Consider the following 27,641-nt stretch of genomic DNA (forward strand, 5'->3'; position numbering starts at 1 on the left):
ACACGATCAGATACATGTTGTTCAACTGGCAAAACTTATCTATGCACACCTACATAAAAATAATGAACGTGCAACATTACCCCAGCAAGCTGTGGGCACCTAGGTACAGATCACTGATTGTGCATGGGCACTAAGGTGGTTGTTTCTAATATTGGCTGGTATTGCTGGCTAGGGAAGAAGGTGGTGGTGGTAAAGTGGTGGGGAGGTGTAGTGAGATCACCCTAGAGAAAAACAATCAGGCTGGTAAAGAGCTGGAATTATTTTTGAGGCCCATCAGTCCTGCCTTACTCAGTGCCCATCAAAAAGTAATTAAACATTGTTTGGTCAGTTTACTGACAGGACCCCACCCTGTGCTTTAGGATCATAGGTTAGGATGGTGCATGGATGGTACCAGCAAGTGGAGTTTGCACCAACAGACATTTACTTTTGATATATTGGAGACTATGTGTATTATAGGATCTCTCAAATCATGGCTTTTCTGCTCAAAAAGGTGAGTTGTCCCAAATGGTGATGGATGGTCTGCCAGGACAAGACCCAGTAAATGGTCTGATACAATTTTGAAGGTGTTACTTCCCTGTTCTGATGGTTGGAATTAAAGTTAGTCTTCGTGCTTTCCAAATGCTGAATCGCCATGTCACATTTATATGCTATACACCTTCTTGTAGTTGCATTCCCTCGAGTTACTTTTTGTACCTTTTCATTTGCAAGTTTTAGTCATTACTAGGAAAGCAATAGGCTAGAAGTTCAACTAGACCCCAAAATGGATGCAACGGACATGTTGCATGGAAATGTTAATGTAGTCCCATGGATTGAGTTAAGATTAGATTAGATTCCCTACAGTGTGGAAACAGGCCTTTCGGCCCAACCAGTCCACACTGACCCTCTGAAGAGTAATACAACCAGACCCACTTCCCTCTGACTAATGCATCCCGCACTATGGGCAATTTAGCATGGCCAATTCACCTGACCTGCACATCTTTGGACTGTGGGAGGAAACCGGAGCACCCGGAGGAAACCCATGCAGACACAGGGAGAATATGCAAATTCCACACAGTCAGTTGGCCAAGGCTGGAATCAAACCTGCGACCCTGGTGCTGTGAGGCAGCAGTGCTAACCACTGAGCCACCGTAAAAGAAAAAAGCAGCAATGGAATTATTCTGTCTACTTGTGGCTTCAGACCTGTTTGAGTGGACCTGGATCAGGCTGTGTGCCTGAGAGGCTGACGGGTTATCAGAGGCAGGCAAGAATGCAGATTCAAGCTACAATCAATGATTTCATTGCATGGCACAGCATATTCGAGGGGCTGAATGGTCTACTCCTGTTCCTCATTCTTATGTTCAAGTGGCACTTCAATGTAGCAGTCATCTTTTAAAGAGATGTGCACACTGACTGCAGGAAACAGGAAATGATTCTGAAAAAGGGCTCACCATGTGATGAGGTTCCTACATTCCCAGATTCCTTGTCAACATCCTTGTAAATCTTTTCTGAACCCTTTCAGGTTTCACAACACCCTTCCGAAAGGAAGGTGACCAGAATTGTGCACAATATTCCAAAAGTGGCCTAACCAATGTCCTGTACAGTCGCAACATGACCTCCCAACTCCTGTACTCAATACTCTGACCAATAAAGGAAAGCATACCAAACGCCTTCTTCACTATGCTATCTACCTGCGACTCTACTTTCAAGGAACTATGAACGTGCACTCCAAGGTCTCTTTGTTCAGAAACACTCCCCAGGACCTTACCATTAACCATAACCATATAAGTCCTGTTAAGATTTGCTTTTCCAAAATGCAACACCTTGCATTTATCTAAATTAAGCTCCACTTGCCACTCCTCAGCCCATTGGCCATCTGATCAAGAACCCGTTGTACTCTGAGATAACCTTCTTTGCTGTCCACTACACCTCCAATTTTGGTGTCATCTGCAAACGTACTAACTATACCTATCATGCTCACATCCAAATCATTTATATAAATGAGGAAAAGCAGTGGACACAGTATCGATCTATGTGGCACTCCACTGGTCACAGGCCTCCAGTCTGAAAAGCAACCTTCTGTCTTCTACCTTCGGGCCAGTTCTGTATCCAAATGGCTACTTCACCCTGTATTCCATGAGATCAAACCTGGCTTAACCAATCTCCCATGAGGGACCTTGTGCAGGCCTTAATGAAGTCCATATAGATCACATCTATTGCTCCACCCTCAGCAATCCTCTTTATTACTTATTCAACAAACTCATTCAAGTTCATGAGATATGGGTTTCCATGCACAATCTAATCCTGAAGTGGAAGAAAAGGAGGTGTTGATAGGGCAAGAGATGATTCTCAGCTGTGGGTGACTGGCAAGGTAATGTTGCAAAGGGTTTCTTCATACTTATTCTCTTTTCCCCTTTTGCTTCCTGTTTCACATTGCACCCAGAAGATTATAAGATGCATGAGCAGAAGTAGGTCATTCAGCCCATCAATTCTGTTCTACCATTCAATGAGATCATGTTTGATTATCTACCCCACTTTCCTGCTTTTTCCTCATAACTGTTGATTCTCTTACTGATTAAAGACCTGTCTTTCTCAGTCTGGAATATACCAAATGTCTCAGGCTTGACAGTGCTCTGCAGTAAAGAGTTCCACAGATGCACTCTCATCTGAGAGAATAAACTTATCTTTATCTGTGTCTTTATGGGTGACACTTTATGCCAGACTATGACCTCTAGTCCTAGACTCTGTCACAAGGGAACAATCTCTCCAAATTTACCCTGTCAAGTTCCTTTAAAATCTTGTATATTTCAACAAGGTCACCTCGCATTCTTCTAAACTCCAATGATTACAGGTTCAACCCACTCTACCTCTTCCCATTAGGCAATTCTTCCATACCCAAGATCAGCCCAGTGAACCATCTTTGGACTGTCTCCAATACCAACATATCTTTCCTTGGGTAATGCATACAAAACTATTCACAGTATTCCAGTGGTGGTCTGACTGGTGCATTGTATTGGGTGAGCAAAACCTCCTTACTTTTATGCTCCATTTCCTTTGAAATAAAAGTTAACATTCCATTTGCCTTCCCAAAGAACTTGGATACTGGTTTTTTGTGATTCATGCATGAGGGCTCCCAAATCCTTCTGTTCTGTAGCTTTCTGCAGCCTTCCTCCATTTAAATAATATTTAGCTCTTCTATTCTTCCTGCCAAAATAATTAACCTCACACTTTCATCCACCATATTTTTGCGCACTCGCTTGACCTGTTATATATTCCTCTGCAGACACTTTGTGTTATCCTTGCCACTTGTTATCCCACACCTATTTTTGTGTCACCTGCAAACCTAATGGATAGTACATTTACTTATCACATTGATGTCATAAAATGCTCATCCAAGTACATTTTAAAAGTTGCTGCCCCTATTGCCTTCCCAGACAATGCATTCCAGATTCCCACCACCTTCTGGGAGGAAATAACTTTTCCTCAAATCCACTCTCAAACCTCCTGCTTTTCAACTTAAAATTTGTCCCCTTCTTATTGACCCTTCTACAAAGGGGAAATGCTGTATTCTACCAACCCTGTGAGTACAATTTTGTCATTTAAGAAACATTTAGACGGGTGCATGGACTGGGATGGGATAGGTATGGAGGGATGTGGACCCAATGCAAGTAAATGGGACTGGTTTAAATTGTGAAAACTGGGCAGTGTGGTTAAGTTGGGCTGAAGGACCTGCTTTCATGCTGTAGACATCTATGACTAATTAATTGTGTGCATTAACCATCAATACATGAACTTTATGTGAGAAGATTGTTGTCACAACACGGACTACAGAAGTGCAGGACTATCACAATCTGGCTGGTACATCAACCAAAAATCCCATAACTCATAGCGTGCATGCTGGGACATTACCACAACAGTATTGGTCTGTGTGCCATGGACATCACAATGTTGCTAGGGCTGTGTGATTGAGCAGAGAAATAGAACTGAACTGCACAGAAACTGAAAGCAATAAAAGTTGAAGTGGTTAACAATATATCATTAAAAGACAAATGTCACATTTACACGCACATTAAAGAGAAAAATACCCATATATTAATGGATCAAAGCAAGGATTTAGCAACCCAAAAAGAAATAAAAAGTGATTGACAGGATCAGGTAACTTGTGATGCAGGTCACGATCAAACCAATACCAAATTCCCATCAAGTAGTATGGAGTCCAGCAGATCATGAATGAAGAGGTAAACGCTATTGTCATTTTTATTGTTTTCTTGCGAGCTGATGATAAGGTATTGCTGGATCGGTTCAGCTTCATCTCTGTGAAATAAATATTTAGAGAAATTTAGCATCATCGAGTAATGTGGAGATCAGCAATGAACACTAAGTTGCATGATACAGCAAATAGGACACAGACATTTTCTATGGTTCTAAGGTAGCTTTGAGGAAGGACATTGCATAGTCCTGAGTGTAGGTCAACTAGAAAACAGCTGATCTCAATAAAATCAAGAAGTTGTACCTTCTTGTCTGTCCATTTATCTTCACAGACTGCTCTATTCTTGCCAAAATGTTTCAGTGACATTATCCACCTCCATCCCTAATCTTGCACACAATATAAGATTGTACAAAGGAAAGACAAAGAAAAATGGGATTTCTTGATGCTGTATATTGGTCTTTCATTTCTGGGACTCTGAATTCCTGGAGTACAAGTGCTGCATAGTTTACAAGGATAATATGTCAAGAGGAGTGGATATTTCTAAGGTGGTAAAGTAAAACGAATGATAATACACAAGCTGCTGATTATATGCCCACTCCCCTGACAGGCAAGTCTACGAGAGCTCATAATTAATACAATTCTATTGTTTTGCAATGCATCCTTGACAAATATCAACCCCAGAATGATCACAGTGTTCTGGATATTTTCTACAGTAATTTTGTTGCATACTGTTTCAGGTATTTAGTCAATTCCGTTTTTATGTTATTACTGAATCCACTTTCATCAGTCTTTCAAGCAATGCATTCCAGATCATCATAACTCACCTCAAAAAAATTCCCTTTAACTTCTCTCTGCTTCTTTTGCCAATGATCTTATATCTTTGCCTATTTGTTATCAACTCTCTGCTAATAGAAATGACAGTCTTGATATTAATCCACACACTTTTACTCCAGTAGGTGGGAAAAGAATTGAGCGTGTGGTTAAATGAAAGCAATGATTGCACAGTCTATCCCCAATCCAAAGCTCTGCTCCATGACTTCTAGCTGTTAACAGGGCAATTGAGTGTCCAGCTGTGAACAGACAGGAGCCTCATAAACATATTTAAGTTGGGTTCTAATGACATGTTGAGGAGAGGACTGCAGTGCATGGTAGAAAAGGCAGCAATGGAAGGCCTGTGTTCATTGAAATCTCTCCCCAACCAACAGGCATTGAAGGGTCTTTGATGTCTTGGAGAAACAATAATAACTTTGACAACAGTAATGAGTAAGACTATCACACTGAGGAAATTCCATATCACTAGATTCTGTGGATCCTTCTGTGGTTGATGAGCCCAATCCGAGAGCAACATCTCCAACCATACATTTGGCAGGTATTTCCTGGAGGTGGAAGTGGTCCTTGGTTCTGAGATCACTGATATTCCTTTCACCAGTTCCTTTTCCCTACTTCCTCCTGCTGATGGATGTTCTCGAAGAATGATGTCCCTTCATACAGAAGCTTCCTACAAATCAGTTTCTTCTGCATGAGGGTCTCTAAGCTGTTGTATTGACATTACATTTGACGAGTTAAGCCTATCGAGAGTCTTTGAAGTACTTCCTTGGTCCTCCTTTCATTCGAGTCCATTCTTTGAACCAGGGAAAGATGATTTGCCTTGCCAGTTGGAACTAAGGCATCCTAAGCACATGGCCAGCCTAGAGGAGTTGGTTTCGGATGATCATGGCTTCTATGCTAATGTTAATGGCTGTTGATGTTAGGACGCCTGTCCTTCCATCTGATGTGGAGAATCTGTTTCAAAAAACATTTTGATGTCACCTTAAGGCCATCAATGCTATCACATTTCTGAGCCATGTAGAAAAATTGGAAGGATAACCAGCTTATCTATAAGGATGAAGAGGTGGTGGGGACAGAACTGTGAGATCTGGAAGTCCCTAGTTTTGGACCAGTACATAGGCAATGGTTTCTGACTTAATCGTTCCATTCTTTGAATAAGACCAGGAGAACGTTTCCACAGTCCTCTTTGGGATGCATTCCCCACACTCCACATGAGGAAGGAATTGGTCAAGGTACACAGCTCATTCCTGATGAAGAGCTTTTGCCCAAAACATTGATTTTCCTGCTCCTCGGATGCTGCCTGACCTGCTGTGCTTTTCCAGCACCACACTCTTATACCCTAAACATAGTTTGTTCCATCACAGCCTGGCTGGGAAACTGCACCCAGTGGGCCCATCTACTGGTGGTCTGAAAATCAAAGTCAAACACAATCTTGGAAGCTAATTGTCTGAAACTTCACGGATAACAAACAAAACAATTGAACTATCCATATTGCCTGTGAACTCAGGCACTTCAACATTGATATCACTTCCCTGGGGAGACTTGAAGAGCAGGTGAAGGGCAACCGAGGGAAGCAGGTGGTAATTGTATCTTCTTCTGGAGAGGAAAACCCAAGGATCAATCCAGGGCAGCAAATTGGATTCACTATCAAGAAAGAACTTGTTAACCTACTCTCTGAGCTCACTGTTAGCATCAACATCACCCTGTTATTCTCTGTTTACAACTTGCCAAGAACCAGCAGCCAATCCATGAGTGCTTATACTCCAACCCTTGATGCCATTGATGGAACAATCGTATCAGACACTCCAGATGACATAGACAAATTGCTAATCTCTTTAGAGTCCTCAAAGAAGGCGTTATTCCATCTGGACTTGGGCAGCTATGCTGTCACTGTGATGGTAAAAGTAACTACTTCCCATGATTTGTATTGCTTGTGGTTCCAGGCTGAAACAGTAAATGTAACATGGGTGTTACACTCTGCAGCTCACACAGAAGGAGATGGGTAACTGATAAATTATTTTCCAGGGCCAGAGATATGTATTATTTTTGAAAATTGAGGTTTCTGTCTTGGACTTCTGACTGATACAGGGAAGCATAGATTGTATGTACTTAGCAATCAGAATAGGCTAGTAGCATTTATGAACAGCAAGAGCTTCCAATCCCTCAGTGTTTGCCAGTTTACAATCAGACGTGTGTGATTCTCTGAAAGCTGCCGTGACTCCTCCTTACTGTGACAGTCAAATATCCCCATGGGTTTTTGCCCAGGAACCAAGCAAAGGAGATTACTACTGAATGACAAGGGTTATGTCTATATAACTGTAGCTCTTGTCATCTCTGCAAAACTCTTCGCCATGGATCTTGAGGAGCTAGATCAGTACTTGCTGATATCAATTATTGCGGGTTGATGCATCTGGTATTGTATCTTTTCTGCCAATGAGTGGGGAGTGTCGCCAAATATTAGGAGGTCTTATGTCACCATTGGGTAAAATCTCTGCCTCAGACGTAGAAGTCCCAGATTTGAGTCCCACTCCAGTATTTGATAGTCAAAGATGATGAGCTCCTAATACACTAAAGTAGGTTGATTATGAATATGCAAATCTTTCCACACATGTATGGCATGTAGTGACAGAAAGAGAGCGCGAATGTGATCTGGTTAACCATACTTAATTCAGAATGGTGTCCTTCAAGCAATAGCCTCTGGCTTCAGGTTAACAACTTCTTCCAAGAAATGATAATATAACCAAGCAAACTAAAGAAAAGCTAAGTTAATGTTCAAGTGACTTGACAAGTCCTCAGGCTCTTTGTCATATTCCATCATCCTGCACAACATAGTTCAACAAGAAGTATTGCAGGTTCTGGATGATGAAGTCTCATGACTCCACATCGAGTAAGATGAATGATGATCATGGAGAGAACGGAGATCTGACTACCCTCCTGCTAGAATGAATTGCTGTCTACAAGGTAAAAATTACTGCAATAACATTTATGTCCATGTACACCAACCTCAGGGCACAACTGTTTCCCTGACCACTCTAACCCCTCACACAATCATTGTCCCTTCATTGTATAAGTCTAAAATCATTCAACTTTTGAGATTCAAAACATCTCTTGATTCTGAATACCCATTAAACTAAACCCTTACTGTTAATTCTGGTATTCAGTCACTGGAAGCATATGAGTTGCAAAGTCAACACAAACTATTGTACTTCACCAGTCAAGGGATCAAAACAAAATGTGCTGACCCTGTATAATCTATTTATTTGTTTTGTATTCCTGCCACTTCAATGCATGCTGCTCAATAGCCTCAGCAGATCCAGTGGAAGGATACTGTGCCTCTGTCTTAGTTATGAGATGTTCTTGATTTTGGAGCCTGAGACACTTTGCTACCAACTCCAGCTATGACTGTTCAGGGGAAGTTTGGTTGAGCTGGAGTGGAGCCGCCATTTTGGATATTGTCTGAGAATGATAATGGATGAGACATGCTTTGGGAAGTGTCATCCATTCCCTCACCCATTTGGTCGTTGACCCTCCCAAATCACAGACAGTCCCATCTATCTGAATAATGGATGCAACTAATATGCTGGTATCTGCAGTTGTTTGAGTGGTACTGATGCCATGTGACAATATATGTTTGAGCCCTTCTGCGGAGTCATCATCCTCTCCTATCAGGGGCTCTTGCTGTTTTCATGATAGAAGAGAGAAGAAAGTGTTAGTATTAGCTGACAGAAGTTTGAACATGTCCATTTTCAGGTGAAAGACTTTAATGTATTGGTAATGTTCCACAGCCTACTGCTAGCTAGTTGTTATGTGGGAGATGTGAGTGTGAAAGATTAGTGCTGCCCCCTTTCTTTGCTGAATTGCCAGTCCTCACATGTAGCACTAGGTCCCCAGGAATGATTCTGTATAATGTTTACATTCCCATGGATGGAGTGCTCATGATGGATGTAAGAATCAGGCAATTGTAAAATAGGTGTACATCGCAAGCCTTGGATGATTGGGCTGTCATTTCTGGAAGTGTAATGACAATAAACGGAGATGACAGCAGTCAAAACTGATGAGGTGAGGCTTGGAGTTGCTGGCACTGATAGGAAGGAAACAGGAGATGAGTTTATAAAAGGAGGGTAGATAGGAGGATGTGCATTGAATCAGTTTCATTTATCCTAATGAAAGTGCTGTAGGGATGAGGAGTGAAAAGACATAGTGAGAGGGACTGTATTGCAGGAAAAAAAATAGCTGTGTTCTCACTTTTCCTAACCTGGTCAGGTCATTAGATGGCTTGGAACACTGAATCCAAGCCTTTAGGATGATATTCATGCTGTTCAACTTCTCTGACAGCTCCAAAAGAACTTCTTGTGGTTACAGTTGGTGTCCTTCATCCACTGACTGAGAACAACTCCTCCCCTCTGCTCCTGACTGTCCCCAGCAGCCAGACCATTATGTATCTGAAGATCTTTCTCTTCTTCTATTCATCCTTTAACTTCCTGGTTTATCTATTATAATGAAACCCAACAAACCTCCTCTATTTCCATCTGAGCCTCTTAAACAGATGAAGGGAAATTGCATAATGTGCATTTGCATTTGCATTAAGTCAACTTTTGAGCAGAACATGTGCAAAATCTGGAAGCAAAATGATAATGAGACAACTTTGTTAAAATTGGACATTTCTACCTGATCTTGATGTTGTACACTTCTTGCATGTTATTCCACACAACTCCCTAATCATTCTGTATTCATGTCTCCTCAGTAATATCATGTAGGAGAAAGTGAGGACTGTGGATGGTGGAGATCAGAGCTGAAAAATGTGTTGCTGGAAAAGTGCAGCAGGTCAGGCAGCATCCAAGGAGCAGGAGAATCGACGTTTCAGGCATAAGCCTTTCTTAATTCCTGAAGAAGGGCTTATGCCCGAAACGTCGATTCTCCTGCTCCTTGGTTGCTGCCTGACCTGCTGCGCTTTTCCAGCAACACATTTTTCAGATCAGTAATATCATGGCCAATATCTTTTTCCAACTTCTCATAATTTAGAACAGCTCTATCAAGTTTCCTTCTAACATCCTATGCTCCAAGGAGAATAATCCTAGTTTTTTTTTAGCTATACCACAACACCAAAGTTCATCATCTTTGGCCAAGTTGTCATAAATCTATTCTCCATCATCTCCAAGGCTTTTACATACTTTGTAGAATGTGGAGAATTGAACACAGTTGATGTCTAAACAATGATTTATAAAATTCCAGCATACCTTAACAGAACAAAATAAAAATTTATGAATCATTGGATCATGGAATACAGCCCTTTGTACCTGTGCTAACTCAAGGAAAATTACTTCATTAGTCCTATGTACTTATTCTCACTCATAATTCTGAAGTTTTGCTTTTATTTCAAGTATTTATCTAATTCTTGGTTTAAGTCCTTAGGTCTCCTTACTTGCTAAAATAAAAGTGATTTTGAATACATTCATCAAAACTACCCCTGCTCACTGTTGATCCAATCCATCTGCTTTTTAAACGCACCAAGGCTCAGCTACAGTTTTGCTTACTAATGAATAATTTTAATCCACTTGGACCTTTTAACTTAACTGGGGGAAGGCTAACTTCATTAAATAATTTTAAACATGTGAGGGGTTGGTTGGCTCAGTTGGCTGGATAGCTAGTTGGTGCTGCAGGACCCCAACAGCAGGGGTTTAATTCCGGCACTGTTTGAGGTTACTATGAAGGTCTCATTTTGTCAACCTTGCCCAAGGTGTGGTAACCCTCAGGTTAAACCACCACCAGTTGTCTCTCTTTAATGACTACTGCAATTTTATTTTTACACTTGATTGTACCTTGTTCTTTTCCATAGCTTTTCTAAACCAGATGTTTTTTGATTCAACCATTGCACTTTTTCTGAAACGTTGCTCAATTTGCCTTCCTTCATGCTCCAAAACTAAATCTAAGTACATCACATTCTTTCTGATTGGGATGAAAATATATTGATCAGAAAAATGTTCTCTGATACAGATTTTAGGAATTCTGTCCCTTTACTACCTTTTACACTATTACAATCCCAGTGTTTATTAGGGTTATAGAACTCAAGAATGCAATTTTTCTTTAAGTAAAAAGAAACATCCTCTATTCTGTTTGGTCTGTTGGACTAGTTTTCATTGCCTCGGGTGGTTAGAGAGGAAATTTAGGCTAGGTTTAAACCCGTTGTTTTGTCTCTCCTAGGTGGTCTCCTGGCACTGATTGGGATGGCGAGTGTTGGTTTTTTTATACATAAGACACTACCATCATGCAGGGCAGCCTGAATAGAATGATAAGCCTTTTCATTCCATCATTTTCTGTATGTCTGATAGAAATTTCTGTGATCAACACCATTATATTTAACGAGGTAAAAACAATGACTGCAGATGCTGGAAACCAGATTCTGGATCAGTGGTGCTGGAAGAGCACAGCAATTCAGGCAGCATCCGAAGACAGGCAAAATCGACGTTTCGGGCAAAAGCCCCTCATCAGGAATAAAGGCAGAGAGTCTGAAGCGTCTGCAGTCATTGTTTTTACCTCGTTGATTTTAACCCTACTGCGAATCCTCTTGCAAGGATGCCTGCCTTGAAGAAGTTTTCCTCCTCTCTCTACAAGAATCTCAGGGAGTCTCTCTCTCACTGCAACGCCCAGGTCATTTCCTCAGCCCTGAAGCTCTTCCTTCCCCACTGACCTATTGTACTCTATGCCATTCTCTCCCCACCCCCACCCTCCTCTAGCTTATCTCTCCACGCTTCAGGCTCTCTGCCTTTATTCCTGATGAAGGGCTTTTGCCTGAAACGTCGATTTTGCCTGTCTTCGGATGCTGCCTGAATTACTGTGCTCTTCCAGCACCACTGATCCAGATCCATTATATTTAAGCCTCATTTGAAGAAAACCAAATGTTTTATATTCTTTGTCTCATTATGCTGGTAGCACGTATTTACAGAATCTGCAGGAATGTGGAAAATGTTGCATTGATCTAAAAAAGAACTTACTGTCCCTCAACTTGCCGTGACCCTGCAAATTTGAGCAAGATCATGTGACATTGCATCACTTCCTGTGATGATGTATATTGTCTTATTAATATATCACAACCCATATACAGAGGAACCTCGATTATCCAAATATCAATTATCCAAATTTTAGATTATCCGAAGATCTCAAGGTCCCAACAGAAACATTACATCTTATGTTTACAATGATTAAAAGTGAACTTAGGTTACTGAAATGCTGCTGAAAACAGTCCTGGACATCGTTGGGAGTCCAGGCACTGTCTGCAATTGACTGACCTCTCTCTTATGTCTGTGTGTATGTGTCCTATTTTGAGACTCACCCGCAAAGGCAGCAGCAGTCTTACTGTTGATGTCCAGTCCAGCTGCCCTGGGCGTGGGGGGGACCTGACGGGGGTGGAGGGGTGTGCAGACAGGGGGTGCGGGCAAGGCGGCCGGGTTGGATCGGGGATTGCTGCTGCCGAGTCTTGCTGTGTCTCGGCAGCAGACATTGCGCTGGTGGGGGATGAGGGGGTAGGCGTCAGCAATGCTGCAGGTCCTTTACACACAAGGGTATGTCTCTGCTCAGAAACAAACCCTGAGACAGAGAGAGAGGGAGCAATGCAGGCAGAGCGAAGAAAAAGGAAACTTCAGAAAACTCCAAGCCCCAGAGGAGAGGCATTGAATCAATTAACAGAATAATCAATTATCCGAATGAAATATTGCCTACCCATCTCTTTCGGATAATCGAGGCTCCTCTGCATTAAAGTGATGAACAACTTCTTTAATTTATTTACAGTAATTAATTTACTTTGAACTGATGTATTATATATTTTAATCCCAGAAATGTGATTGGCATTAAATAAATTACGCCTTTTTTTCTGAATTAGAAACATATAGGACTACTTCAATAGTTGGTGACTAGAAAGTTTTCTTAACATATTTGAAGCATACGGTTATCTTTTGGGTTCAGGATGCTTGTCACAGTGATGATTATTCTGGAATTGCAGATCAGCATGATGAACAGAGGGATAACAAATAGAAATCCAAAGGTGAAGAGGTTGTAAAGTTTCTGGTCCAGCTCTCCATGAAAGCTTTCAAGGGTCGCACACTGCGAGAAGGGGTACGGTTCTGAGTAATGGACCATTTTGAAGAGGAATAGCTACAAAAGAATAAGGAAAGAAAACACAAAGTCAAAATCAGTCATTAAAAAGAATACAGTGCAATTCCTGACATTTGTTTTCTGGTTATGGGCAAGATTTGTATTTATCATCTCTCCCCTAATTACTGCAGAATACGGTAACCCACCTTTTTGAACTTTTGACGTCAATGTGGTGAAGCTGCTCGCTTGTTTTATTCTGAGTAGCATGTCAAGCCACTTTGATCAAACATATTGGTGTGGGGTCACAAGCAAGCAGATTTCTTTCTCCCGCTCTTAATTGGGGCAAGAAGGACATGGTGGCACTTTAACTATAATTCTCATGTCTCTATGACAAATAAAGCCAAGAATCTTATAAGATACTTGGTAGTACAGAACTTTAATATTGTTGACAAAGGATATATTTTGTCAATGCTTTTCATCTTGCACTCAACAGAAAAATGCATGAGAAATACCAAATTAAAGGGAAGACAGCATTTAAACTGTAGGTGGCGTTGGCAAGTAGTCTATGAATGTGAGAGGTATTGTCATGTGTAATGCATCAATTAATGATGATGCACAGTTAACTGCCAAACTTTGCTTATTCAGTTAACAGCCAAATTTTATTTTAAATCTTAGACAAACATGTTAAGTTTGATTTTGTAAGCATTGCCCTGAGAAATGAACCACAGAATGGCTGTCACCTTTTTTTTTTGCATTGAAACAGGCACAGTGTGTGTACACTTCCTTCCTGTATGCAAAGATCTGAGACCTGTGTATTAAGCTTCCAGTACCCTCAAGTGCATCATCTAGCAAAGCTATTCACGTGTTCGCACGATTTAATATATCTGTTCGCAACTTCCATGCTATGAAGTCTGTTTCTACCCTCTGTATTTTAAAATTACTTTTACATTAGATTAGATTTGATTCCCTACAATGTGGAAACAGGCTCTTCAGCCCAACAAGTCCACACCAACCCTCCGAAGAGTAACCCACCCAGGCCCATTTCCCTCTGACTAATGCACCTAACACTATGGGCAATTTAGCCTGGCCAATTCACCTAACCTGCACCCGGATGAAACCCACGCAGACACAGGGAGAATGTGCAAACTTCCACACAGACAGACAGTCACCCGAGGCTGGAATCGAATCTGGACCCTGGTGCTGTGAGGCAGCAGTGCTAACCACTGAGCCACCATGCCACCCCATTCCAAGTTTCATGTCAACTGCACAACATTAAAAGCATATCCTGCATAACCAAATCCAGGTGCAAATATTTGACCCCACTGTATTATTTCCATTTCTCTGAAAAACAACCATTCACCACTTTGAGCCAAATTTCATTTCCTGTCTCGGTCTCTTTAATCCAATGGCGATAATTTTGCTAATGCGTTTGTCATGAAAAGTTGAAGTCAATTAAGTTCTGACCTGAACAACCTGGTATTTCAAGTTCAACTGCAATGCCTTCATTGAGTAGGAGAGATTTTGAGGGGACAGGGCAACAAGCTTTAGTGGAGCTGTACTTCAGCAGGACCAAATGTTTTCAGATAAGGATAAAGGATTGGAAAATCTGGGAGGAAAGATAAAGGGAGTATATGTTGAATTCATAAGCATATCTTCACCACAACAACTGTAAAGCTCTATCTTGGTGGGTGGAGACAAAATGCCATGTTACAATGCCTCTTCAGAAGTTTGGTGCAGGCTCGATGGGCTGACTGGTCTCTATCTGCACTGTGGGGTTCTATGATGATTCCAGGTTTTTGCAGAAATGGAAGAGATCACAAAGATAGGGAAGGGAGATACCAAATGAGAGATTTAAATACAAATGTTAGAAATTTTCATTCACACATCTGGGGACAGGTAATCAATTAAAGTCACTGAGCACAGGGTGATGAACAAACATGGCTTGGTGTAAATTAGGATATGAACAGCAGCAATTTGGATGACCTTAAGTTTGCAAAGGGTCAAAGATGGGTGGAAAGCTATGAAACGTGCAGTCTCAAAAAAAAAAACAAGCACAGAAAATAGGTAGCAGCAGATGGGCTAAGACAGAGACAGCAACATTTTGGAATTGGAAATAGGTGCTCTTTGAAATCTAAAAAGAAATGGAGTTAGAAGTTAAACTCAGTGTCAAATAGGATGCTCAGGTTGCAAGGAGTATGGTTTGGCTTCAGATGAGAGATAGAGTTGGAACAGAATTGTGACAAGAGCTGAGGAAAGGCTAGGCAATCTTCCCAACATTTAATTGGAGACAAATTAGGGTAATCAGGACTGGAAAAACAATTCGCAGACCAGAGGTAATGGAGGAACCACTGGGATAGAGGTGGTGATAAGGTAGAACAGACTGTATCATTTCCCAAAAACATAGCATTATCGAGAAAACATCTTTCTCATTTGATTCCTTAATGACGCTACAAGATTATGCAGCAAGTTGCTGAAAACATAGGAGGCACAGGTTTTGTTATATTTATTACATAGATCCCAGACCAGAGAAGCAGTGTAACTTTAAGATGGTTAGATGACTTCACACCATGTTACATTCCAGCTTCACTTCGAGGGATTGCAGTTTGATAGTAACCTGCTTGCAGTTAGTATATGTTTGGTCTTATATAGCCTGTAAGAACAGAACCCAGAAACGTGTAAGTCTGAGATCTCATAACAGTGTAAATAGATAGTTTTTTTTTCATAAAGTCAAGATGGCTGTCTCAACAAGAACCCAGTCTTCATGACAAGGGCTAACACATAGGGAACATTCAGTCCGTATCATATTGAGACTGGTGTTTTACCTAGAAATCACAGTATCTTTGCTGAGTTAGCTGAAATAAGCTGATTTCAATGCTAGACTTGGTGGCAGTAGTACATAATCATTACCAACATTATGAAAGGAAAAAGACATATTAAAACAATTTTTATTTTGTTGTCTCAACTGTTATATACAGTTGAGGCCATATGTTTTCTTTCTGAAAACAACTTAAATCACTATAAGTAACTTGTGATTCATTGTATTTTGAAACAGAATTGTTTCCTTTTTCCAATTATCTCACTTAGGTATTTGTGAATGGGTCTATTCATGAACTTGACATTGATCACAATGCTTCCGCTGATACCAATTAAAGTCCAGGGGAGCTCCCTACCTAACACCATTGTGGCAGAACCTTTGGCACATGGAATTGTAAAGAGACTGACCATCGAATTCTAATGAAAGGTCATCAAACTGAAATGTTAACTCTGTTCCTTTCTCTCTGCTGATAACTACCAGACATGTTTAGTAATTCCAGCAGTTTGTGTTTATTATAAAAATGGGGTATTTGTGCCAACTGTCCATACCATTGTTTATTCTCCACACAAGCCTCCTCCTATCCCTCTTCATCTAACCCAGAGATACCCTTTAATTCTTTCTCCCACATGTAATTATCTTGCTCACCTTTCAATGCTGAGAGTGTAGTGCTGAAAAAGCACAGCAGGTCAGGTAGCATCAGAAAGGTTCCTGCTGAAGGGCTTATGCCTGAAACGTCGATTCTCCTGCTCCTCGGATGCTGCCTGACCTGCTGTGCTTTTCCAGCACTACACTCTCAACTCTGATCTCCAGCATCTGCAATCCTCACTTTCTCCATCTTTCAATGCACTAATACTAATCATCTCCAAATTCCATATCCTAACCATCTTTGAGTAAGGAGGATTCTTCTGAATTACCAGTCGAGTTGATTGCAGACAGGAGAAAGTGAGGTCTGCAGACGCTGGAGATCAAAGCTGAAACTTTATTGCTGGAACAGCACAGCAGGTCAGGCAGCATCCAGGGAACAGGAGATTCGACGTTTCGGGCACATGCCCTTCTTCAGGAATCGATTGCAGACAACCTTATATTTTGGACAGCTTCTCGACAAGTGAAAATGATCAAACCCTTTTTTAACGTTAATCAGATTAGTTCTTAGTCTTCTCTTTTCTAGACAAGGGGCAAAGCATTTTCAGTCTATCCTTCCTGTTCTGATGCTATCCTTATAAATTTGTTTATACCATCTGCATTGCCTCAATGCTTATGATATGCAAATCAGAACTGTGCCAGCTACTACAAGTGCGGTATAATCTAGTTTCTGAATAACTTCTCTGCTTTGTCATTCTATCCCTCCAGAAATTAAGCTTGCGATTTGATTATATTTTGCATGGGCTTATAAATCAATACTGCTGATGTTAAAAAAGCCGTACCACATCTCGAACCCATTCAGATTATTTTGCTTGAAGAAATATGTGATCTCTTTATTCCTTCTACTGAAAAGGATTGCTTCACACTTATCTACGTTAAATTACTTCTGAACAAGCAAACCTGGAGTAGGACTAGCCTCTCAGTCCCTCAAGCCTGCTCCACCATTCAATAAGATCAAGGTTAATCTGGTCATTCCACACTCCCACTCACCCTTATACTTCTTGTGAATCGATCTACCTTAAGTGTTCAGAGATCCTGCTTCCATAATGGTTTCAGATGGGATTCCAAATAGTCATGACTTTCTATAAGAAAAAAAACTCTTTACTCTTAAATTTGTTTCCCCTTATTTTTGAAATCCTAGTCCTCCACGGGAAAATATATATTCCACCTGTATCTCATCAAGATTCCTTAGAACCTTACATGTTTCAATCAAATTATGCCTTGTTTTTCGAAATTCTAAGGAGAAAGTGAGGCCTGCAGATGCTGGAGATCAGAGCTGAAAATGTGTTGCTGGAAAAGCGCAGCAGGTCAGGCAGCATCCAGGGAACAGGAGAATCGACGTTTTGGGCATGAGCCCTTCTCAGGAAATACTCAGGAAGAAGGGCTTATGCCCGAAACGTCGATTCTCCTGTTCCCTGGATGCTGCCTGACCTGCTGCGCTTTTCCAGCAACACATTTTCAGCTTTCGAAATTCTAATGAATACAAGCTTGTGATCTGTTCAGCCATTCCTAATAAAACAACCAGACCAGTTCCAGTAATAGTTTTGTACTTAATTTGTATTCCAATTACATTAGTTTGCTATTCTACAAGTTTATTAATGATTTCTTGTAGTTTCTTGAAGTCTTCCTCCCTATTAACTGTACTCCCAGTTTATGATCATTTACTAATTTTGAAACTGCGTTCTGATTTTCAAGCTCAAATTGCTTAAATAAATTGGAAATAACAGTAAACACAGCTGGTCCTCTAACTCCACTTGTTTTGACTTTAGTCATGAATCGACTGTTTGGAACAGGTCACTAGAACTTTTGAGAATCTGCACACATGTCACATACTGCATCATCATTGTTCTACTCATTAGGTTACCCACTAAAGAGTTCAATATGCTGTTATTTTCCCAGTGAATCAACAAAACATATCTGTTTAAAGAGCTGTCAAAACTTTGAATCAGTCTTACATACTGCATTAAGCTTGTCCTTCTCAGAAGCAAAATACAGTGGATGATGGAAATCTGAAAGTATTTGGAAATACTCAGCAGGTCCAACAGTATCTGTAGAAAGCAACAGAGTTAATGGAGTGAAGAGCTTTATAGTGGTGAGCTCTGAGATGGGAGGGCTGTCATTGTAGGCAGGGGTATGTGGAGAGGATCCTTGACAGGATAGGTCAATGATGCACTGTCCTAGACTGGGAGGTTTCCCTTGAGCAACCCGGAGGCACATTGCCAGCTGTTGTACAGAGGTCATCAGGGAGTTTGCGTACTTGAGGGTGTAGTTAGGATTTTACAGTACCACTAACATTTTACCAGAAGCAGCATGGGCTCTCCACTGTGGAGGCTGTCATCTCCAGGTAGGCAACAGGTTGGGGGGTGGTGGTGAGGGGCCGGGCGGGTAGGGGTGTGTGCAGTGAGGGCTGCTATAAAGATAGACCACAAGTGTGACCCAAATGGTTCTGCAGTAGGCATTTCACTTCCTCTTAATCCAGTTATGTTGCTGGTCTACATTCCCCCCCGCCCCCCCCAGGATGTTGATGGTGTGGATTCAACATTGAGGTAGTTTTATTGCTTCTTGGAGATAGTTGTTGCCTGGCACTTGCCTTGCAGCATAAATGTTTCTTGGCGATTCTGAATATTGCCTGGGTCTGCTGCATGGTTGTGTTTGTGGATCTTGGAAGGATATAGAAACAGGCTGCTTGGAGACCCAGGCATTCCAAAAAGACCACTCCCTCCGTGACTCCCTCATCAGGTCCACACCCCCCACCAACCCAACCTCCACTCCCGGCACCTTCCCCTGCAACTGCAAGAAATGCAAAACTTGCGCCCACACCTCCCCCCTTACTTCCCTCCAAGGCCCCAAGGGATACTTCCATATCCACCACAAATTCACCTGCACCTCCACACACCATTTATTACATCCACTGCACCCGACGTGGCCTCCTCTATATTGGGGAGACAGGCCGCCTACTTGCGGAACGTTTCAGAGAACACCTCTGGGACACCCGGACCAACCAACCCAACCACCCCGTGGCTCAACACTTCAACTCCACCAAGGACATGCAGTCCTTGGACTCCTTCATTGCCAGACCATAGCAACACGATGGTTGAAGGAAGACCGCCTCATCTTCCGTCTAGGAACCCTCCAACCACAAGGGATGAACTCAGATTTCTCCAGTCTCCTCATTTCCCCTCCCCCCCCTCTCTACCTTTTATCCTATACCGCTGGACACACTTTCCTCATTCCTGAAGAAGGGCTCATGCCCGAAACATCGATTCTCCTGTTCCTTGGATGCTGCCTGACCTGCTGCACTTTTCCAGCAACACATTTTCAGCTCTGATCTCCAGCCCTCACTTTTTCCTCTTACTTATACATTAGATTTAATAGATTTCATCAAACATAATCCCTGATGAAATCTGTTAGTTATATTTTCATTTTTGAAATGTTTTCCCATTACATCTTTAAAACAGATTCCATCATCGCTCCGACCAGTGATTTGAAATTAAAGGGACTTATACAAGAGGGTGTCATAGGGGTGTGGGTTGCTCTTCGGAGGGTTGGTGTGGACTTGTTGGGCTGAAAGGCCTGTTTCCACACTGTACGGAATCTAATCTAAAAACTTGCTTTTAAATACAGGAATTACACCAGCTGCCTGCCACTCCTTTTACATATTTACAGTGCCTCAATTATCTCTCCCTTTCCTTAATATCAGTAAATACATTCCATCCAGCACGATGGATTTATCCTTTTGAAGTTTGATAAGGTTATTAATTTTCTTTCCCCTTTCTACTAGCACTGTACCATTCACAATCATTTCCCTAAGCAAGTTTGGAATGGTAAAATAATGGCTTTTCAGGAAATTCCCATATCTTAAGATTTTTATAATTAACCGATTGGAGTGTGTTTGATGTGAGAAATTGTCTATTATAATAGATCTGAGTAATCTAGCATAAGTAATTCAGTTGTATGTAGTAATCTGTATTTCACTGCATTTGTGAAGGGACAGAGAACTGTACTCGGTCAAAGTTATAAAAGCCTAACTCCTGGGCTAGCTGGAAGGTCAATGAATGGTCCAGATTCATTTCATAGTCTGTGCTATTAGGTGATTTGCGATTGTTGAGTTTGAGGCCTTACTACTGGCATAGGTTTCCAGGATTAACAATATGAAATCACCCAAGGATGCTTTTCTGGATATAACCTGTTACCTGTGCTGGTGCATGTGTAGATGAGGGTGAATCAGTCGAGTGTGATCCCTAGCTATACACATAAATAAGTATTGTGTGTGTGTAATGTAACATACAGCTTTTCATGAAATTTCAATCAAGAAATGTAGTCAATAATCTCAGTACAGTACAGTAGAACATTAGAGGGAAAATAAACAAATAAGGTAAGATGATGTATAGATATAGGCGAGGCACTGTGGATGTTATAATAGACTTAATCTGACTGACTGTTTTCAGCAATTTGATGATAATTACCAAATATAAAAGCCAGAGTTAAATCTTAAGCATACAAAAGTTAACTTCAGAAACAGCTGATAATATTTATACTACAACAACAGAGCTTAAATTGTCCATGATGTTTTATAACATTCCATACAGTAATGATTATTAAAAACATGCAAATTAGTATAGAATTCACACCTGAGGTAAAGCCAAGACCACGCTGAAGAACCAAGCTATCGTGATCATACACTTCCCAGTGTTGACACATCCAGTTGCACTTTTCAAGGGTTTAGTAATCGCCAGACATCGATCCACACTGATCACCACTACCATGAAGGCAGGGCAGTACATGGAGAAGAGTTTGAAAAAGTTTAGGACCTTACAAAGGAATTCACCACCATACCATTGGACTGTGATGTTCCAGGTGCCATCCATTGGCATAACAATCAGAGTCTGCAGCAAGTTGGCTGCTATGAGGTTCTTGAGTAGTAACTTGAGCCGTGATCCCTTTTTCTGATGCTGTTTGGTTAGCTTCACCAGGAAATGTATGTTGCCTGCAATGGAGAGGATCATGAGGAAAAAGGTGATGGCCACTCTAATCACACCTGAAATGGTCAGTGTTGGTAATTGTAAGGAATGGTTGAACATGTCTGCTGCCATGCTGTCATTGAGAGGAAAGAAAAAATCTTCTCTGAATTCCATGTAGCTTCCTGCAGTGTCATTCTTCTGGGAGATGAAAGCCATGGTCTTAGGAGCAGGAAAATGAATCTTACTATGACCAACTGTTAGGTTCCTGTTTCTTCCTCTGTGCCTGCAACAATCTGGCAAGGTTGAAATTCAAGCACAGGTAAGTATGATCTGTCACTAATGTTTATGAAATACTGATAATGATCAGAGCATTTAATCCGTCCACAAAAGTGTGCAGCACATTTGACTTTATTTGCTTGCAGTACTGATTTGGTCCTCACAGTAAAATATGTTTCTGCCTCAGTTCATTATTTTAAATTTGATCCTATTAGTCTATCTCCAAAATGTAAGTCTGCTTTTAGTTTTATTGATAATAGCTGAAGTCAACAACTACGCACTCTCAATTCAACACGCAATATTCAAAATATTGACAAGATATGTACTATCATGGAAAAGGATAGGAATAGAGCATATTTTGTTTAAAAAATGTATTCGGAAATCAGTTTAATTAAAAGCAAATAAAATTCAGTTCTTCATTCATTTATATGCTCCTATTTCCAGAACAAATAAAATAGCTGAGAAATAATTTTATGATTTTTGGGCCAGACTCTTGTGTCAAAATGGGAAGTAGTGAGTCAGACCATTTGAGGCTGCTGAAAGGTGAACCTTTCTCCTACTTTTACTCCTGTCATAGTTGGTCTGAGAGAGATTTGCAAGGAGAGGTCAGGGTCCTGTGAGCTGGGGTGCAATGTGAGAGATAGGCTGTTAAGGCTGAAGTGTGTGGATTCTTCTCAGGATGAGGAACAGCAAAGGTCCGTCGCAGTTCCGACTAGGGTTTTGTATAACTGCAGCATAACATCTGCATCCCTATACTGCAGCCCTTTAGATATGAGGACCAGCATTCAATCAGCCTTCTCGATTATTTTCTGCACCTATTTGTGGCATTTTAAAGAGCGATGCTCCTGAATCCCCAAATCTTTTTGAATATCCACTGTAATTAATTTTATGCATTTAAAAAAATATCCTGCTCTATGCTTTTTCAGTCTGAAATGTTATGAGAATACAGGGTGACTTGGACAGGCGAGATGAGTGGACGGATGCATGGCAGATGCAGTTTAATGTGGATAAATGTTTGGTGGCAAGAACAGGAAGGCAGATTACTATCTAAATGGGAGTCAAGTTAGGTAAAGGGGAAGTACAACGAGATCTAGGTGTTCTTGTACATCAGTCAATGAAAGCAAGCATGCAGGTACAGCAGGCAGTGAAGAAAGCTAATGGCATGCTAATGGCCATCATAATAAGAGGAATTGAGTATAGAAGCAAAGAGGTCCTTCTGCAGCTGTACCGGGCCCTGGTGATATCGCATCTGGAGTATTGTGTGCAGTTTTGGTCTCCAAATTTGAGGAAGGACATTCTGGCTATTTAGGGAGTGCAGTGTAGGTTCACGAGGTCAAGTCCCAGAATGGTAGGACTATCATATGTTGAAAGATTGGAGTGACTGGGCTTGTCTACACTTGAGGTTAGAAGGATGAGAGGGGATCTGTTTGAGACGTAAAAGATTATTAAAGGATTGGACACTCTGGAGGCAGGAAGCATGTTTCTGCTCATGGGTGAGTCCAGAACCAGAGGACACCGTTTAAAAATAAGGGGTGGGCCATTTAGAACAGAGTTGAGGAGAACCTTCTTCACCGAGAGGGTGGTAGATATATGGAATGCTCTCTCTAGAAGGCAGTGGAGGCCAAGTCACTGGATACTTTCAAGAAAGAGATGGATAGAGCTCTTAAAGATAGTGGAATCAAGGGTTTATGGGGATAAGGCAGGAACACGATACTGATTGTCCATGATCATAATGAATGGTGGTGCTGGCTCGAAGGGCTGAATGGCCTACTCCTCTACCTATTGTCTATTGAAATAGAAAACTTCACACTTGCATATTTTAAAATCCATCTGCCACAGTTTTTCCTATTCACCAAGACGATCAATATCCTGTTGTAATTTGATGCTGTTATTAACACTGTTTACAATGCTGCCCAAGTTTGTGTCATCAACAAATTTGGATATTTGACTCTTTATGCCATCATCTAAGTTGTTAATGAATATTGTGAATAATTGATACTCCAAGACAGATCCATGCGGGCTACCATTAGCCACATCCTGACAATTTGAAAACTTAGGAGAAAGTGAGGACTGCAGATGCTGGAGATCAGAGCTGAAAATGTGTTGCTGGAAAAGCGCAGCAGGTCAGGCAGCATCCAAGGAGTAGGAGAATCGACGTTTTGGGCATGAGCCCTTCTTCAAGGGCAATTTGAAAACTTACCCATTATTCAAACTGTGTTGCCTGTCACTCAACCAATTTCCAATCCATGTCAGTAATTTTCCCTCATTTCCATGGACTTCCATCTTAGCTAATAGTCTCTTGTGTGAGACTTTATCATAAGACTTCTCAAAGTCCATTTAAACAAAATCTATCGACCACCTTTGTAACCTCTTCAAAAACCTCTGAAGTTTTTTTCAGGCATGATCTACCCTTCATGAATTCATGCTGATGCTCTCAGATAAACTGATTTTTTTCTAGTGAATCACACTAGTCAAGCTATTTTTTATTTAGTCTCCAACAATTTCCTCACCACGGACATCCCATGAGATTATATGGTTCGCTAAAGTTGCCTCTCTAAAGGTCAACGTATACAAGCCCAACCTTGTACTCATAAGAAATCCCTTCATAGCTCCAACCTGGTGAACCTTCTCTGGACTACCTCTAATGACAGTATACTTTTCCTTGGATAAGGGGACTATTAATCTCTGTTGCTATGCAAGAAAACACAGCAGTCAGTTTGTACATAGTAAGTTCCAAAAGAAAACACATGGGACAAATCACCAGCTAATCTGTCTTGGTGATGTTGGTTAAGACATCAATATTAGCTAGGGACACTTGGTTAACCCAGCTCTCTGCAAAACAGCAGAATTTCTTAGTTTAACTGAGATGACAGTTCTCAACAGAAAGATGGCACTGCAAGCAATCCAACTCTATTGAAGAATTAATCTATGTGATTGAATGAAAAGAGTGGTCACAAATGAATGACAGAGTGATTCATAATTGTACATGTTAAAAAGCAAGAATTCATTCTGCTTAATCTGTGAGCTCTTACTTTAACCTTTCAAATTGCAACATTTTTATGACCAGTTGATGAGGGGTAAATCAACTCCTCTCTTTATACTCCTTTAGATTGTTGGTTTCACCAAATATTTTTCATTTCTTTTTAGCACACAGCTATCATACTTCATGTCAATTTTAACTAGTTGAGTTGTTTTTAAGAAGATACTTACATGGCTTTTCTGAGTGGAAGGAAGGGAAATTTTATTACTTATAAGCCCCAAGGGAAATGATAAACGTGACAGCAAGTATATATACAAACACACGTACAAAGTTGAAAGAGGGGAGATTGTCTCATTCAGGAAGATAAAGAATACGCAATTTAAAAAGTTCTCCGAGTCCTTGGGTTTTTACAGTTGGTTCTTTAGTTGATAACTTGTATCCTCAGCACTAGTAAAGAATTTCTAGAATCCTCAAGTTGTTGGTGAATGGACATTTCTTTGATCAAATCTCCCCATTTCTGTGATAATCCGCTCAATATATATAAACATTTTTATTTGTTCCAGGACTTAACAGTGCCAATGTTCTATGATATAGATTTATTCTTCAGAATTATTGTCCAACATCTCTCAAGCAATGATTTTTCTAGGCTTACCTTCCAGCAAAAACCTTGCAGCTGAAGTGCTTCAGCCTCTTGCAGTTAAGGTAATGCTTAGCCCACCATAGTAGCCTTCTGTTTCCTTTTTGTAATATCCTCCACCGTATTTGCATCCATTACTTGAGCTTTGATCTTTCTGCTGGCCTTTTTAAAAGTATTTGTTTCTTTTCATTATTGAAGGCTTGCAGGCTGGAACTGCATTTCAATATAGTATATGGCTCTGTCAATTCCCCTAGTAATACTATTCAGTTCTTTTAGATTTTAGATTAGATTAGATTTTTAGATTAGATTCTAATCTAATCTAAAATCTAAAAAAAAAATCTTGATTAGCATCTCAGAGCTCCTGCAAATACCAATTAGTTTTCTTAATTATAGCATTAGCTTTTTTCAGCAGAGATGGTCCTACTGCAGGATCTGTTGTTTCTAAGACTACCATATGTCTGATGAGACTATTTTTCTATTGGCCATATTCACAAATGCCTCAGTATAATCACTTCTTCCTCTTGTATTAAACACATTACAATAATATGTTACATTAGTTTCAGCTTCACATTCATATCTTGAATTTCTGTTTGAGGGTATAATACAGCTTGTAGCACTTCTTCCCATTTCTATTAACTGAACCATTTCTCTTATTTGTTCAGATTTCTTGTTCAGCTCAGTGGCAGTCTCATAATTTTGGCATTGAGATTGAAGAATTATCAATCTTGCCACAAATTTCCCTTCATGTCCATAGTAGCAGTTTATGGCACCATTATGAACCCAGCTGGAAATATCCTGTATAAAGCTATGGAAGTAAGTCTTAACTTTTCAAACATCTGCTGTTTTCCTTATGTTGTACTTTCAAATATCATTGCCACTAGAATATGTTATTCAGGTTTGGAAAGTTCGCTGCGGTCAATCCTCCTTTCATTAAACATAGTCTAGTGCCTGACTAATTATGAGTGGTGGAGGACAAACCATTGGTTGGTCTATTTATTTTATTTTATTAAACAAATTACAAAAACAGTTTACAACAAACAGTTACATTTACAGCTGCATACAAGAGACAGCAATTTTACAAGGGAGAGGAGCAGCAAAGCCAGGCCCCAAACCCTACCGTTCAAACAGTTAACAGGGACATGAGGACAAACCTCAAATCCCAGTTTCATTGGTTGGTCTAAGCAGACAAGGCAGTTAAAATACATAACAAGGTAGTTTAGTGCTTAGCAAGTTAATGTAAACTGTACTGATAGCTAGCATGCACTAAACTACCTTGTTATGTATGGTAACTGCCTCTTCTGCCTTATGCTATGCATAATTACTAAGAAATCTCAGAGGCTGTTCAGATTATAATGTGTTTCCTATGGGTGCTCATTCAGAACTCAATTGTTTCCATCCAATGACAGTGCAATATTAGCAGATTGGATGAAGCTCAATATATCTCAACAATTACTATTTCAGAACCATTAACTTGTTTGAAATGTGAACCATCATGATGGTTCTCATTAGGATCATTCCAATCAAGCATTATCTGATGATTGTTCTGTAATGAGACAAGGTTCCTCAATTCCTCTGAGTAACTCACTCAGCTGTTCAGAGAGTATATGATTGAAGTTGGTCTGCTGACTCTCAAATGACTCATCTATTCCTGTTGAGGTCCCTTATCCACATTTATTGGCCTTGGCCCAGTGGAACAGCCATCATGCATGGTGATATGTATTGTAGTTAGTAACATGCTCCATATAATGTAGTCTTGATATAAATTACTTCTCTGGCTCCTTTGTTGTACATTGCAGCCATAATAAAAACAATAAATCATACCAACAATATTGAGTTTTGAGAGGTGAGTCCTGTTTGTTTACTCCCTTTCCTTTCTGGTCTTGACATTGTTTGAAAGTAGTTTTCTCCTTTTGCCCATGGAACATCTAATTTTACTCTTTGCGTCTTCCTCCCTCTCCATACAGATATTCCTTCACTAAGCCTTCAGGCTTATTCTCATTTCCTAAATGACACTTGCCTGAGGTTTGTTTTTGGAGTGCTAAATTGCTGTTGCTATGGTTGCTGCTGTTATTTGTTTTTCAGCTACTAAATCACTATCTGTGTTTCTTAAGTGTTTATCTCGTTTCTCAAAAATGCTCTTTCCTTCTTCACAGTCATATGAATTACATCATTGCCACCATGTTAGGTTTTCAGATACCACTCTGACAGACTGATATTCTTGTTTGGAT

At 40.5% G+C, this 27,641-nt stretch overlaps 1 protein-coding gene across 2 annotated transcripts; it reads right to left on the reverse strand.

The window, feature by feature from the left end:
* Positions 1-3,663: 3,663 nt before the first annotated feature.
* LOC122539494 (gonadotropin-releasing hormone receptor-like) lies at positions 3,664-26,350 on the reverse strand. 2 transcript variants are annotated; one of them, XM_043674415.1, is made up of 4 exons: positions 26,239-26,350; positions 21,191-21,813; positions 12,955-13,162; positions 3,664-4,290 (listed from the first exon to the last, which is right to left on the reverse strand). In XM_043674415.1, the coding sequence occupies exons 2-4, from the start codon at positions 21,734-21,736 to the stop codon at positions 4,046-4,048; spliced, it is 999 nt and encodes a 332-aa protein (XP_043530350.1). In that variant the 5' UTR covers positions 21,737-21,813; positions 26,239-26,350; the 3' UTR covers positions 3,664-4,045. The 2 variants fall into 2 exon arrangements, with proteins under 2 accessions (XP_043530350.1, XP_043530342.1); XM_043674407.1 differs by lacking the exon at positions 26,239-26,350 and adding an exon at positions 25,429-25,697.
* Between the last annotated feature and the right edge of the window lie 1,291 nt (positions 26,351-27,641).

Source organism: Chiloscyllium plagiosum, chromosome 2, assembly GCF_004010195.1.
Source record: "Chiloscyllium plagiosum isolate BGI_BamShark_2017 chromosome 2, ASM401019v2, whole genome shotgun sequence".
NCBI lineage: Eukaryota > Metazoa > Chordata > Chondrichthyes > Orectolobiformes > Hemiscylliidae > Chiloscyllium > Chiloscyllium plagiosum.